The 13,738-nt window shown below is 42.1% G+C and overlaps 1 protein-coding gene across 1 annotated transcript; it reads left to right on the top strand.

The window, feature by feature from the left end:
• cotl1 (coactosin-like F-actin binding protein 1) lies at positions 1 to 11,710 on the top strand. The gene is made up of 4 exons (XM_054619821.1): positions 1 to 379; positions 1,332 to 1,414; positions 9,915 to 10,072; positions 11,595 to 11,710. Exons 1-4 carry the CDS (start codon positions 303 to 305, stop codon positions 11,703 to 11,705), a joined length of 429 nt encoding a protein of 142 aa, XP_054475796.1. The 5' UTR covers positions 1 to 302; the 3' UTR covers positions 11,706 to 11,710.
• The last annotated feature ends 2,028 nt before the right edge of the window (positions 11,711 to 13,738 follow it).

The following is a 13,738-nucleotide window of genomic DNA, read 5'->3' as shown; positions in this document are numbered from 1 at the left end:
AACCTGCTCGACTAGCATCACCAACGCCCATAAAGTAGCGATATACAGGAAATAAACCCAGCTGCTAGAAGAGGAGCCGCCTCTTTCCGCTACATCCGACCGGCTCAGTCGTTCCAGTGCGGTGGTCGTGATTTTGGATTGAAGCCTCTCGCATAACGTTATCATTATCAATTCTCGGATGTACAGCATCCACTGTATAAGTTAGCTGCTTTTAATACCGTGATAGATAGCTCTCCCTGCTTTGGACTGATACACCGGTGACTTCGACTGTTTTCACTCCCTTTTCAACGTTATACGAAAAAATGGCAACCCAAATCGATAAAGAGGCTTGCAGAGAGGCTTACAACCAAGTCAGAGACGATAATTCGGACATCAATTGGTGAGTGCGCGGACATGGATACTGCTCCATACTCCGTTATAGAATGGGACTAATCTATATGTCCGTGCTTGTAGAAAAAAATGTGTCATACATGTAACTGTCGATTTCGTATGAATAACGAAAACTCAATAGCTATTATATACTTCGGCAACCTTGCAATACATCAATTAATCCGTTTTTTTCCCGATCCAATTTGCGTTAGAATTTTTTATTCACATAGTCTGTTACCGCCCACTGCGCCTTCTTTTCGGTGGCAAAGGGTGCTGAAATAAGAGACGGACCTTTTTTTTTTTTTTAAATTAAAAAATACATTTTATTTTGCATAAGCACAGTTTGGCCAACCGGATACATGCCGAATGGAAGATCGATTTCTACAGACGTAGAATATGTAATGTGCCGTATTTTTTTTGTCGCATGAACATTTGCATTTAACCAAGGTAACTTTAAATCGCTCGGTATATCAAAGTGGTTCCGCCCGCTGGCTCTGATGCCACATTGGATGGGGTTTGTCCCGCAGCTCAAACCTTTGCGAATTGTTTCAAACTGAATTTGATACCGTGAGTTCAAAACAGCTTCGGCTTGTAACAATATTCGGCTCAAATAGCCCACATTCAAGCATTCAGCGTGCCGTCCTATAGCTGATCCGATCTAGCTGATCTGCGTTCTGTATTAGCGGTCACACACTGCACAGTTATCAGGCCCCAGCGGGGCAGAAGTAATTTCCTTTGTCCTGTATTCAGAGAGGATAACGTTATAGTAGTGACACATGCACATGGCTGACACACAGCCCCCCCCCCCCCCTCCCGCCCCCACCACCTTGCATTGGGTGTATTTTGGCCTTTCTGTGTATGCAAAAAAACAATGGTCCCGATGTGCATAACAATGTTGAGAATCAACGCATCATGAGACAGGATGGTGATGAATAACGCACGGTGTTTTCTGCATCCTCCAGGACTGTGTTCAAATATGAGGGCGCCATGATCGTGCCTGCGGGACAAGGGGCGGACTATGAGGACTTCAAGAGTATGTGCACAGGTAAAGAGTGGATCTTATTTTTGAGAATGTTCCACCCTAGTTGTCAACCAAGCCTTTCTGGTGTAATGTATCCTCCCTGCTGCTGGCCCGTGTGTGTGTGTGTGTGTGTGTGTGTGTGTGTGTGTGTGTGTGTGTGCTTGTGTCTTCTGTCTCTGGAAGGGCTAAACGGCCTGCTGGATGTGGCCACACAGCTTGACTTGGCAGCACACTAATCTTTTAAGACTCTCGGTGCTCCGTCACCCATTGGCCTTGAGCCCTGTAGCCTAACTACACTGTCAAAGCACTTACCACTGTATTCACTGCGTAATCTCTTCTACAATATCCTGCATGGTTTTTTTTTTTTTACATGGTGAACAGTTAAGGTCTTTTTTTTTATTGTTTCCTGAATAACTATGGGAAGACGTCCAAACTTAAAACTTTAGGTTTCTTACTAGTTGGTATTTATGGTCACCTGTCGCTGCTTTTCAGTTCAAAAATGCTCCCACAAAATCTTTTACATGCAGCTGCATGAAAGAAATGCATGATTAAAAATAGTATTTTCTGATTGTGGGTGTGATTTTAAATGAATGATCAAGTCTGCTTTGAATTCATAGCACAGCTAATGTATTTACTAGTATCTCTGTCTGCATGGAGTCCATTTTTCTTCATCACAAAAAGACAAAAAAGGGTAATATTCAAAAAAGATAATGATTCCGAGTAAGCAAAAATAACTTATGATTGCTGGTGGAATGAACAGAGAAAAAAAATATTGAAGAGTAAAGCATCTGCTCAGATGTTGGGTGTGGCTCTTTCTGATGCCTGCATGTGTTGTCTGTTAAAGATTGCTGCCTTGGGGCTGTAGGTTTTTTTATTTTTTGCTTCCTGACATTATTGAGCTCACATTCCTATGTTGAAATAACTCATTTATCACTACGCTTTACGCCGGCTCCGCCAGTGCGTTTGCCGTCGGTTCCTGTTCTGAGATGACACACACACACACACACACACACACACACACACACACACACACACACACACACACACACACACACACACACACACATTATCACACAGCTTGTTTTCCTTATTTAGCAGTGAAGTTGTTACTCTGCAGAAAAAAAAAAAGTGTAGGAGGAGCCACTGCAGACGGCTCGTCTACCGAGGCTTGAAGAGGAGGGATCTCCTGTGCATAGTGAATTATGTTGTGCGCAAGCTGGGTCAATGCAAGAAGATAGATAGCATGCAGTACTATCTAGTTGTGAATCCATACATGTAATTAGAATTGCCACCAGGACTTTTAAAATAGTATTTCTGCTGACAAAAGGTAGCAACAACCAATAACTTATTTAGTCAGTGTCATGATTTATTCATTGTAGGTCACCAAACTATCAGCTCATGGGAGATCCAGTCCTGAATGTCCCCTGACGGATAGGCATGGCTCTGGGGATGGCAGTGTTGGTCGCTCCCTCCACCACGTTTGTCCAGACTGAATTTGCTTGACATATATCGTATCCACTGTCACAACTGAATTTGTTTCAGACGTTCATTGTCCTCAGAGGATTTATACCACTGGGGAGTTCCCCCAAGAACTACATACCTTAACATAGTTAGTAATATGACAAGAAATAAGCAACTCTGTTACAATCCCCAATCCTCCAGTATAAACACAAGCATAATAACAGCCATTAACCAAAAGTACCTGTCGAGAATTCAGTTCAAATCACCTTCTTCGGTTCAGTAGGTGTGCTTTGTGATAATTGGTTTGCCTTTGTGCTAATGTTACTGGGTTAGACGTTGTGCTACTGGGTTAGCCATTTTGATACTGGGTTATTCATTGTAACGTTTCTTAGTTAGCCGTTGTGCTCCTGGTTTAGCTTGCGGTGCAGCAGCTCTCAGTCGATCTTTTGCTCATTAGGTGTGTGTTCAATTCTTTTGTGTTTTGCAATGTCTGCTGATAACACGGCCAAAAGGTTTTTAAAATGGCAGTTGCTGTTGCTACATCGGCTAATGTGTTCAACAAATCCTGAACGCTTATGTCACTCATGGTTCCTATAAGATCATTCCTATTATTCTTGCTGTGTGGACACAATTAAAAAGGGGGTTCTTAGAACTAATTTCTAGAAACTATGAAACTGTTCCTATGGTCCGAAAACGCCTATTCATAGTCCCCAGAGGATTCTGGCAGTGCCAGAAGAAAGGGGTTTAACTCCTTGTGAGTTCTTGTAAATATGACAAGTAGATGATATCGTGTGTGCAAAGTTAACATTTTGTCCTGAGGGTGGCCTAAAATGAAAGCTGGTGCAGTGTCAAAATAAAAACTGTCCATCCTCTGGGGAGCATGAATCAGCTCAGTACCTTAAATGGTAATGTGTCTTTTTAGACAAGTGAAATTATTTGTTCAGTGTTGTCACTAGAGCAATGGTCACCCAAAACAGTGAAACTCATCCTCTAAGGACCCTAGATATAATAGATCTGGTCGTCACCAAAATAATAAGCATCCTTTGGGGATACCGCACCAAATTAAATGATGGCCGCCCTCGGGCCCTGCTGTTAAAGTAGATCAAAAACAAGACCAAATTTGGACTCAGTTAACATGTTGGTAACACCACTCCTCGCCGAACCCACCTGACACTGTCCACAGGAGACAGCTCTGGTTTCCAGGCCGTGTGTCGCAGAGGGACTGAGCGTGGGCTCGGAGAGCGAACACAGGAAGACACGGTGTCACCCGCCCAACCTGTGCTGTGCCAAAATGAGGTCATTTTATGCAGCGCAACGTGTCTCCCGACAAGTCTTTCTATGCTGTCTCATTATTGTTGTAGTTTTGGTGCAGCTTTCTCTGCAGCAGGAGCAGGAGTTTGTGGGGAGGGGGAGGAGAAGCCGTCTGCATTGAAAACTGCAGAGTCAGCACGGCTTTGAAGAGAAGACAAACCAGGAAACAGGAGTGAGGAAGTGTATGTGTTTGGACTAGTTCCTCTCTGGCATCTCAAACGGTGACAATGGTGTGTGTGTGTGTGTGTGTGTGTGTGTGTGTGTGTGTGTGTGTGTGTGTGTGTGTGTGTGTGTGTGTGTGTGTGTGTGTGTGTGTGTGTGTGTGTGTGTGTGTGTGTGTGTGGTGTGTGCGCACGCAAGGTGTCGAAACTAGCGATGTCCTCTGATAACACTCTTTTATAGTGGCTGCTCCTGTAAACGCGCGGCTGGTCTGATCTGAGATCAGTGCTACTGAGGCTCTGCCAGGAAAGTCTCAAATCAGCTAGTTCAACAGGTACATAGAGATAATACAGGTCGCACTGTGAGAACGCTTAGTGCCATTCAGTAATATCAAATGAGCTTTTAACTGTAACTGGGCTTGAACAGTCCGTTACCACCTTCAGGACCATTTCATAAATTATCCTTCTAAATTCAATTATCTTAATTTAAAATCATAAAGTGACCTTCACGTCACCTGAGTTACAGACTAGGGAAGTAAAGTAAATAGTATATATAAGTATATGCAGGACGTGGGCATCTACCAGTCAGGGAGGGTCTAAAGAGATACGGCAGTGAGTTGCATACTGGGTAGTGTAGGATCCAGTGTTTCGGGATATCTTGGCCTCTGCTTCTTCAATTTTGGCCATCACTCTGTCTGATGAATACGTCCATCCCTCCAGCAGTGAGCTGCACACAGTGGGCTCGTGTTGCAGACACTGGTTGATGTGTGATGCTGACTGTCCCAGTCAGTGGAGATGAGATTCTCTTCACTGTTGCTGCTCCACTTTGAGTTTAAGGATGATGTTTCATAAAAAATGCTGCCCGGTGGGACTTAAAAAGTGACCACGTGAACAATTTTGGCTTGGTTTCTGTCAACCAGCGGTGCACTGCAGTAGGGTTACTGCAGGGCAATGGACGTTTGGTAAATTTATTGACAGTGGGACATGCTTTCATCAGTTATTGGCCTTAATAGATCTTTCAGCGGGTCTTAAACGATATACTTTCCAAACTTTGTGTGTGTGTTGTTTATTCAGTAAGGATGTTAATTCCAGACGGAAACTGTCCCAGCTGATGGAGGAGCACGAGGGGGGAGCACCCAAAGGCAGCGTCAGAGCCTGGCAGATTCAATGAAGATACTATTAATCAAATAGAAGTCTAAGGTAGATAACAGATAATGAAACTCTATTCGCCCTGAAGATTAACTGACATAAAGACCAGGGTAGCACAGAGACTAAACACTCAAGGAAAAGTAGTGTGATAAGGAAGTAAAACAAGACAAAATGTAAGAGGAGAGGACTTTCAAACTAAAACAGTTCACAAACTATAACAAAAACTATAAGAGGGATGTCTCTGCCAGTATTACATTCAAAACGAAAAGGCCATCTGGAATTAAAACCCTTTAAACACAGCTTTCTGTGATTAAGAGAGCCTAATGTTAAATCAAGATTACAACACAGCTACCAATGTGTAGAATATTGAAGTTCAATTTTACATAACATAAAGGGGGGCCTTTTATTGCAAAGAATTTATAGCGGCTGTGGCGTAGTGGAGAGCAAGGTAGTTCTCCAATCAGAGGGTCGGTGGTTCAAAACCCGGCTTCGGCAGTCGATGTGTCCTTGGGCAAGACACTTAACCCCAAGTTGCTCCCGAAGGCTTGCCATCGGTGTGGACTGGATGATGAATGTTAGTTAGAGTCTGACGGTGGCACCTTGCATGGTAGCCCTGTCATCAGTGTGTGAATGGGTGAATGATATGTAATATACTACTGACTGTAAGTCGCTTTGGATAAAAGCGTCTGCTAAATGACTGTAATGTAATGTATAGGAAAATGTATTTATCACCAAATTAGCTGAGCTTTTTTAAGTTAGCGGCTGTTCATCAATAAAAACAAAAAATACTACTTTTATTGTGAATAATTTACTGGAAGTAAAATGTGTTTATTCCCATACAAAGTCATCATTTAGAAAATGATCACTGAAAAGCCTTGTGAGCTCCAAGTTTAACCACTAAAAACATCACTTCCTCCATAGTTGTCTCCCCCACCATGGTGCTTTTAACTGCTGGTAAACATAAATCATAAATATCTAATATCCATGAATCTCAGAGATGCTTATTGAAAGGAATGTGATGAAATTTAACTCTTGGTTTAGTCTTTTCTCATACAGTTTTTTACCAGCAAAGACGCATGATTTCGGGGTTGTCTGTAAGTCCCATTCTCATGAACGAAACATTTCACCTGGAAGGAATTTCTTCAAATTTGACACACGTCCACCTGGACTCAAGTAATAAACAATTAGAATTGGAGGTCAAAGGTCACTGTAACCTCACAAAACATCTTTTGGACAGACATGGACATAAACCACAACTTGCTGGTTGATGGAGGATTCGGCCTTGAGGGGGTACCTCTAGTTTAGCACGTGTCCGACACAGTTGAATTGTTTCATTTAAGCTAAGATGCCGGAAGCGAAACTTGCTGCCTCAGCAATTACTTACCATAAGGACCGAATGTGCTGTATTTTGTGTCAGCTGTTGGATCATGTGACGTCGAGGGCAGGACCTAAATCGAGAGCTTATTCTTTTTATTATACACAGTTAGCAATTTAGTAGCTAGCAACTGTGCACCGCCGGTTACTGCTGCCGAATTTAAGCAGAAGACAGTCAGTGAAATGGTAAATCTGGTGGCAATTTTTTTGCCAGTAGCCTAGATCCTTGGCTTTACAAACAAGGGGAAGCCAGCATCAATACCAATCGTAAGAAAAATAGGAAAAGGGATGTTTGGTTAGCATTGGAGAGGTTTTTTATAACTTGGTATACAACACTACCAATGGAGGTTGTAAAGATTCCTAGTGGTAGCTGTAGTCTAGTTTTATAGATATTTAGTCTTTGTTGCGGTGACCATTGCCTTGACATGAAGAACACCTTCCTCTTGTATGAACCAATACTCAATATATTCAGAAAACTTCTTACAACACACTATAATAGTAATATTTGTTCCTTAAGTGTACTGAAGTAGCTTATCACATGACATTTTTTAGCTACATTGGAGACTGAGAACATGACCACAAATACTGATATACTTAATATCTTGTAAATCAATTTAATCCTACCGGGAAATAATTTTTACACAAAAACTAGATTAACTCGTGTTTGTGATGCATTTACAAATGAAGGAAAAAAGTAATCCCCTCACACATTTTTACAAAAGAGCTTCTCCTTCTTATATCATTTATTTAGATTATTTCACTTCCCAATTTAAATGATTTGCTTTCATCAGTAGGCCTTTTTGTGGCATATCATGTTCTCAGATGTTTGAGCTTTTATAGATATGGTCCAGCCAAAAACAGACAGGTTATTTTCTTCCTCTTTGACAGTTTCAGAAGGGGCATTGCTTCACTGTGCTGATTGTACAAATGGCAGAAATCCACAGAGAGCCTCTCTTGTTAGAAAATACAAAAAAATGCTTTTGCTGTGACAACACCCATCAGAGTTTTGCTTAGAGCCGGAGGCGAGACAAAGTTTGTCGGAAGATTTGCCTCGTAATTCTCAGTCAATGTCATATTAATAACACATACAGGTGACACAGTTTTTTGCAGTTGTAGATGTTGGAATGAACTCCCCACTGACGTCAGGACAGCAGAGTCGCTGCCCATCTTTCGGCGCAGGCTGAAAACTCACCTCTTCATGAAGTACTACCCTGAGCCTTCCTCGTAGCACTTATTGTATTCGTATTAGTTTGTTGCACTTATTGTATTCGTATCAGTTCGCTGCACTTATTGTATTCGTTTATTGCACTTATCCTATTCGTATTAGTTTGTAGCACTTATTGTATTCGTATTAGTCTGTTGCAATTATTGTTTTCGTAGTAATTTGCTTCTGCACTATACTTTTGCTCTGGTTTATGCTTTTAGATGCTTGTTTAAGAAAGGAGATGCACTTATGACTTCTGGTGACTAGTAGTTCTCTTGAATACCTATGTTGAATACACTTCCTGTAAGTCGCTTTGGATAAAAGCGTCTGCTAAATGACTGTAATGTAAATGTAATGTAATGTTCATACTGATATGAGGACGAAGCAACATAACTGAACACAAACCGGCAAGAACAGATTACGTTTGCCGGTATAAATAGGTACTGAGTTAATGGGGAAGTGGTAACAGGTGAGCAGGAGCACAGGTGACCACAGGGCTGTCGAGAGACAGGTGAAACTAATGAGAAAATCCTAAAAGACAGGAAAACAAACAAAGGCAGGAAGTAAAAATGAGACAAGGCTGCAACCTCCGGTTCTGCTCCTCTAGTTGCAAAAATAAGTCAGATTGTATAGAAGTCTATGAGAAAATGAGTTTATGGTCTGAATCTCTAGTTTTAAGTCTTCTTCAATACAGCATGATTTTAATTTAGTAAATTATGGTCCATTTAGAGTTAAATAGACCATAAGGTATGCTTTAGGGCGGGGCTACTGTGAATGACCGGTCGCTGCCGCTACCAGAGCCGTATGCGGTGTCTCTACGTCACTCCTCTGCATTACAAATATGGTTCATCGGTGGCAAAACAACAAAATGGCGTCGGCTGTAATTCAGTTTGTTTCAGTCCACAAACCAATGGGGGAAGTCACGATGACTACGTCCACTTCTTATATACAGTCTATGGACAAGACACGTGCAGAGTTAACTTCAAAATAAAACCAGGAAACCCTAAACCAGAAGGCAACACAAGGAACAAGGAAAAAACTAACCGATGACCCAGAGCACAAAATTCTCTGGAAACAGAAAGATGCAACACAGTCCAGTAACAACATAAAAAAGTCAGAGGGCACTGAGCCAAACAATAGCATCAACAGCCAATTTAAATCAATAGTGATATTATTAAGCTATATAATTATATGAAGAATTACATCGAACAGAATGATTACAACATAATTATGAAGTGTCATTTATGAAGGGTTTTCAAACTCAAAATTGCCTAAAAGTAATGAAACTGGTGAACCTGGCAAGTTCTCCTAAATCACTTGTACAAGCCACTTAAGAACCAATCCGTCCATACCAGTGGTTTTTGCATGAGGCCCATTGTTTTGTTTGAATAGGATTTAGAGGCCCGAAGAGGTACAAGTCGGAAAGGAAAGTAGCACAAATGTTTTAGCGTTTGTTGCACGTTCTTCACAGTCAGCCGGCTTCTGCAGTGGACCACCGTGACAGTGACGGGCGTGGTCACTGGGACACAAGTGCAAGGCTCACAAAAGATTTTACTCATTTAGTCTGTTGACCTGAATATTTCCTCAGTGCATACACACACACACACACACGCACACACACTTCACCCAGTTAGGGGCTGCTGGGACTCCGCCAGTGCAGTGGAATTTACAAAAAAAGCAGAACCTTTTGTATTCATCAGCACTGCAACTCTTCTTTTCTCACACTCTTTGTCTGTCTTTCACACACACACAAGACGTACAAACAGTGTCCCACTGGGGTGGGCTAAGTGTGTCACATCTTTTTAAATATCAGCTGTAATATCCGCATGTTCAGTCTCAACACAGTCTCTTTCGTCTCCTCCCTCAGATGACGCCCGTCTGTTTGCCTTCGTCCGGATCACGATGGGGGACGCCATGAGCAAACGGGCCAAGTTCACCCTCATTACCTGGATCGGGGAGAACATCAGCGGGCTGCAGCGCGCCAAGATCAGCACCGACAAGGCGCTGGTCAAGGAGATCGTGCAGGTCAGAGACTCACGGGTGTCGCATGTGGGGAAAGTGGCAATTACAGTAATGGCAGCCATTGTGAGAGTGAAGCTATAATGGTTTGCTTTTGGGAAAACTGATCGGTTACAGAGGCAATATGGCAACAGAGAACTGCATAAAGTTGGAACAAGAATCTTTTTTTTAATCAAAAAACAATCTGAACTCTAGACTGCATTAAAAAAAGTCCCAAATAATGTAAAACATTTAGCAGAACTTGCTATGTGCTCTTTATATTTACATGTTAAAATTGCAACAATCAATACTTTTGTATGAACACTGGGGGAAAAAACTGAGAGTCAATGTTTTACTTACAGTCATCAGGTGGAAACCCGATTCCAAATGAATGCTAGTGTTGCTCTGTGTCTGCTGGATGTGTAAACAACATGAAACATGAAACAATCTTTAAACGGTACCCTGTGGAGGAGTGCTCCATAGTGCCCCACGTGGTACCTTTAATGTGCTAACTTGTGCTTCACTAAGCAGCCATGCTATAATAAACTGGCCTGGAGGACAAAGAACAGTTTCTTTGTTCTCCAGAATTTATTGCCAAAGAGATATCAAGAAGATCAGTTATTTATATAACCTGTTGTAAATTATTGTGTATAAAACTAAGTGTTGACAGTTAGTGTTTTTATCAACTCTTTATTGAATGAATTGTTGAAGACACAATGCAGTGGCTTCATGTACAGCCCTTTAGAGAGAAAATAGAAATATATATAAGAGCTATTGTAACTAGTGCAGACATGTTATCTGTCAGCTCGACAGCTACAGTAGTTCACCAGCTAGCCCTGTGAGTTGTCAACAGACTTCTAGAACTACATATTTTGGAAAGACAGTGTATATAAGTATTTAGTATTATTTTGGATGGATTCAAGTCCAATCTTGACATTTTAGTGCAGATTATTTGAATTCTACTTGAAACTTCCCTTCAATCAGCATGCTAGCAATCAGCATTAATGATTAGTGCTAGTGATCAGCTTTAAATAATTGAAATGGTAACAACTATGAATAAGTTATACACCTTAAAGTCCAGTTAAATGTTAAAATAACATAGACCAAGCCCAGCAGTTCATGTGGTGCTTTATAAGTTATGTGACTGTAGCATGAAATCATGGTGGAAATAGCAAGCTAACCAGGTGCTAACTGAGTAAAATTGCTGCTTCTACATAGTCTTATCACACTGTAGGAAAGCATCTCTATTGTCATTAACACTGACTGAAAAACGCCGGTGCTGTGTGATTGTAATGCTACACTGGTTCGGGAAAATGAGCCGACGACAGACTTCACTATAATTTGCATCAAATTCACATTCAGATCCAGAAGTTTGTCATATTTTCTAGAAGGAAAAAGGATTTTCGATAAAAACATGTTTATATTTTTTCTAAGCTAATGAAAGTATTGTTTTGCTCTCTGTAAAATGTAAAACATCAGACAGCCATAATTAGCTTTGTACGGAAGTGAAAAGTAACCTTGGGTTTTCTGAACTCTTCTGTGTCTGCAGAACTTTGCCAAGGAGTTCATGTTCAGCGATCCGAGGGAACTGGATGCGGACAACATCCGCACAGAGCTGAAGAAGGCCGGTGGAGCCAACTATGACGCACAGGCCGAGTAGAGAAGTGCCATGGTCCACTGGAAGGGTTGGGGTTGGGGTTGGGAGGGGGGTCAGGTGTGGTCAGGGTGGGGTGGAGTAAGTGGGGGTGGAGGGGGTTGGGGCAGGGGCCGCTACCTCTTGGGGAGAGGGCGAGGCGGGATGGAGAGGGCGCATGGCGGAAAGGAGATGCACGCACAAACACATCCGAGGTGCACCATGAGCAGTCTGAAGGACCAGTGTAAGTCGTTCTAATACTAACCAACACCGTTCATACTGCTTAATACTGGCTTATTAGAAAACAGTGTTCCCCTTTTTTTCCACTAGTTTAACAGCTTATTGATTTTACTTTCAACAACAACTTCAGAACACGTCATTGTGACTGTGGCTACTGAGTGTATTGGCTCAGTTCAGATGCTGTTGGTGCACCTCTAAATGATAAGATCTGCATCACAGCGTTTCTTTACTGGGTTTTAGTATTGTATGTGTGAGCTGCGTTGTTCACATACTTGCTTGAATTGGTTTGTGTATCTGGGATATCAAAAAAGTACGTCCACAGCACATCTGGGGGCAGATAAGGGCCAAATTGTCCCCCAGCCGACACTGGAAATCTTCCTTGAGACCCTAAGATTTTGCACACAGGTACCCTAACAAGGTGACACTCAAGGACGATTCCAAATTTGAAAATTGAACATTTTGGGAAATACACAAAAGAAACCCCCCCGTTGTGTAAAGCCCTTAAGATGAGAAGATCGATACCACTCTCTGGTCTTTGCAGTGAGTTATTATCTTTATTAGCTATTAGCTTAGCTTAAAGAAACGGGAAAATGGCTAGCCTGGCACTGTCCTGACCCGCACCTTTAAAGCTTGCTAATCAACAATGTATGTTTGTCCGTATAAAAACTGAAGTGTAAAACAACACGTAAGCAGTTGCCAGGCAACAAGCGGAAACTCCAGGAAGTCTTTGTTTCTGGCCTAGAAACAGTCTTGACCTACCGTAAAACAGCGAATTGCCATTTTTACTCTAAGCTAAGCTAATCAGCTGCTAGTTGTAGCTTCATGTTGAATGTACAGATAAGAGAGTGGTATCTACCTTCCCATCTGCCAACAAGAAAGCAAATAAGCCAGCTCTTGCAGAATATGGCCACACAAACGTGTCGTTAAAATAACAGGTGTATATGCGCTCTTCCCGTCACAATGTGCCCTCTCTCCACTCCCGGCCTCTGCCCTCTCTCCAGTCAGCCCGTGGTTGGTTATCTACTGTGCTGTGCATCAACATCTCACACTCATCCTCATCTCAGCTGGGCTGCAGTTCAGCAACAGGAAGTTGCGTCAAAGGCTTCAGCACTGTTCTCTAAGGAACAATTTCATGTAATGAGGATGGGGGAAAAATGGAAGGGTTTCACTTCAAAATGGCGTTTAGGGAATCATGTTGTAAGAACGAGTCCATTGACGAGGACCGGAGTCTCTTTTTTTGAAGGAAGCTCTTTACTTGCAGGCATGTGTTGACAGCAGAGCATGCTCTTAGTCATGATACACTGTACCTCCAGGAGGAAAAGATCTCCACTCTCTAACAGTATCCTTGATCGATGGTCGGTGGCTGCTTTGAGTAATCCTGAATTATGCTGCTAAGCACACATTTAGCTACCACTTTGTCTCCAGCCAGACAGCTGTGTTTGGATTACAGCCTCAAAGTCGACCATTACGGACTGTAATTCCCCCTCCTGTCTTCATACTTGTGCTTACTGCTGTGAATCCCTCCTTATCACTAGTCCAAACGTGTCTTTTTATTGTGAGTGTGATCATTTGCAGACCTTGTTTCGATGCACTTTTACTTTCTCCCTCCAGTTTTTGTTGGACGTGATCAATGTAAACTGGGGCAGAATCTGTAGAGGAGGCAAAGAATGGTCCAACAGGAGGCTTTCTGCCTGTAGATATTATGCCATATGAATACAGAGAAACAGCTAATATATATTGAGCTCTCAGCAGCAGTTATAGTCAAGTATTGAATGTTTTCCCAAAATCTCGAAGGATTCCCAGAATGGAGATCTTTTCCT

This window comes from Anoplopoma fimbria, chromosome 19 (genome assembly GCF_027596085.1).
Source record: "Anoplopoma fimbria isolate UVic2021 breed Golden Eagle Sablefish chromosome 19, Afim_UVic_2022, whole genome shotgun sequence".
NCBI lineage: Eukaryota > Metazoa > Chordata > Actinopteri > Perciformes > Anoplopomatidae > Anoplopoma > Anoplopoma fimbria.
Note: the sequence above shows the minus strand (reverse complement) of the source record. Positions and strands in the feature narration are given on the sequence as shown.

Coding starts and splice junctions, on each gene's coding strand:
- cotl1 (XM_054619821.1), top strand. CDS start 303: ATGGCAACCCAAATCGATAAAGAGGCTTGCAGAGAGGCTTACAACCAA. Junction 380..1,331: donor GATAATTCGGACATCAATTG/GTGAGTGCGCGG, acceptor TGCATCCTCCAG/GACTGTGTTCAAATATGAGG. Junction 1,415..9,914: donor CTTCAAGAGTATGTGCACAG/GTAAAGAGTGGA, acceptor CTCCTCCCTCAG/ATGACGCCCGTCTGTTTGCC.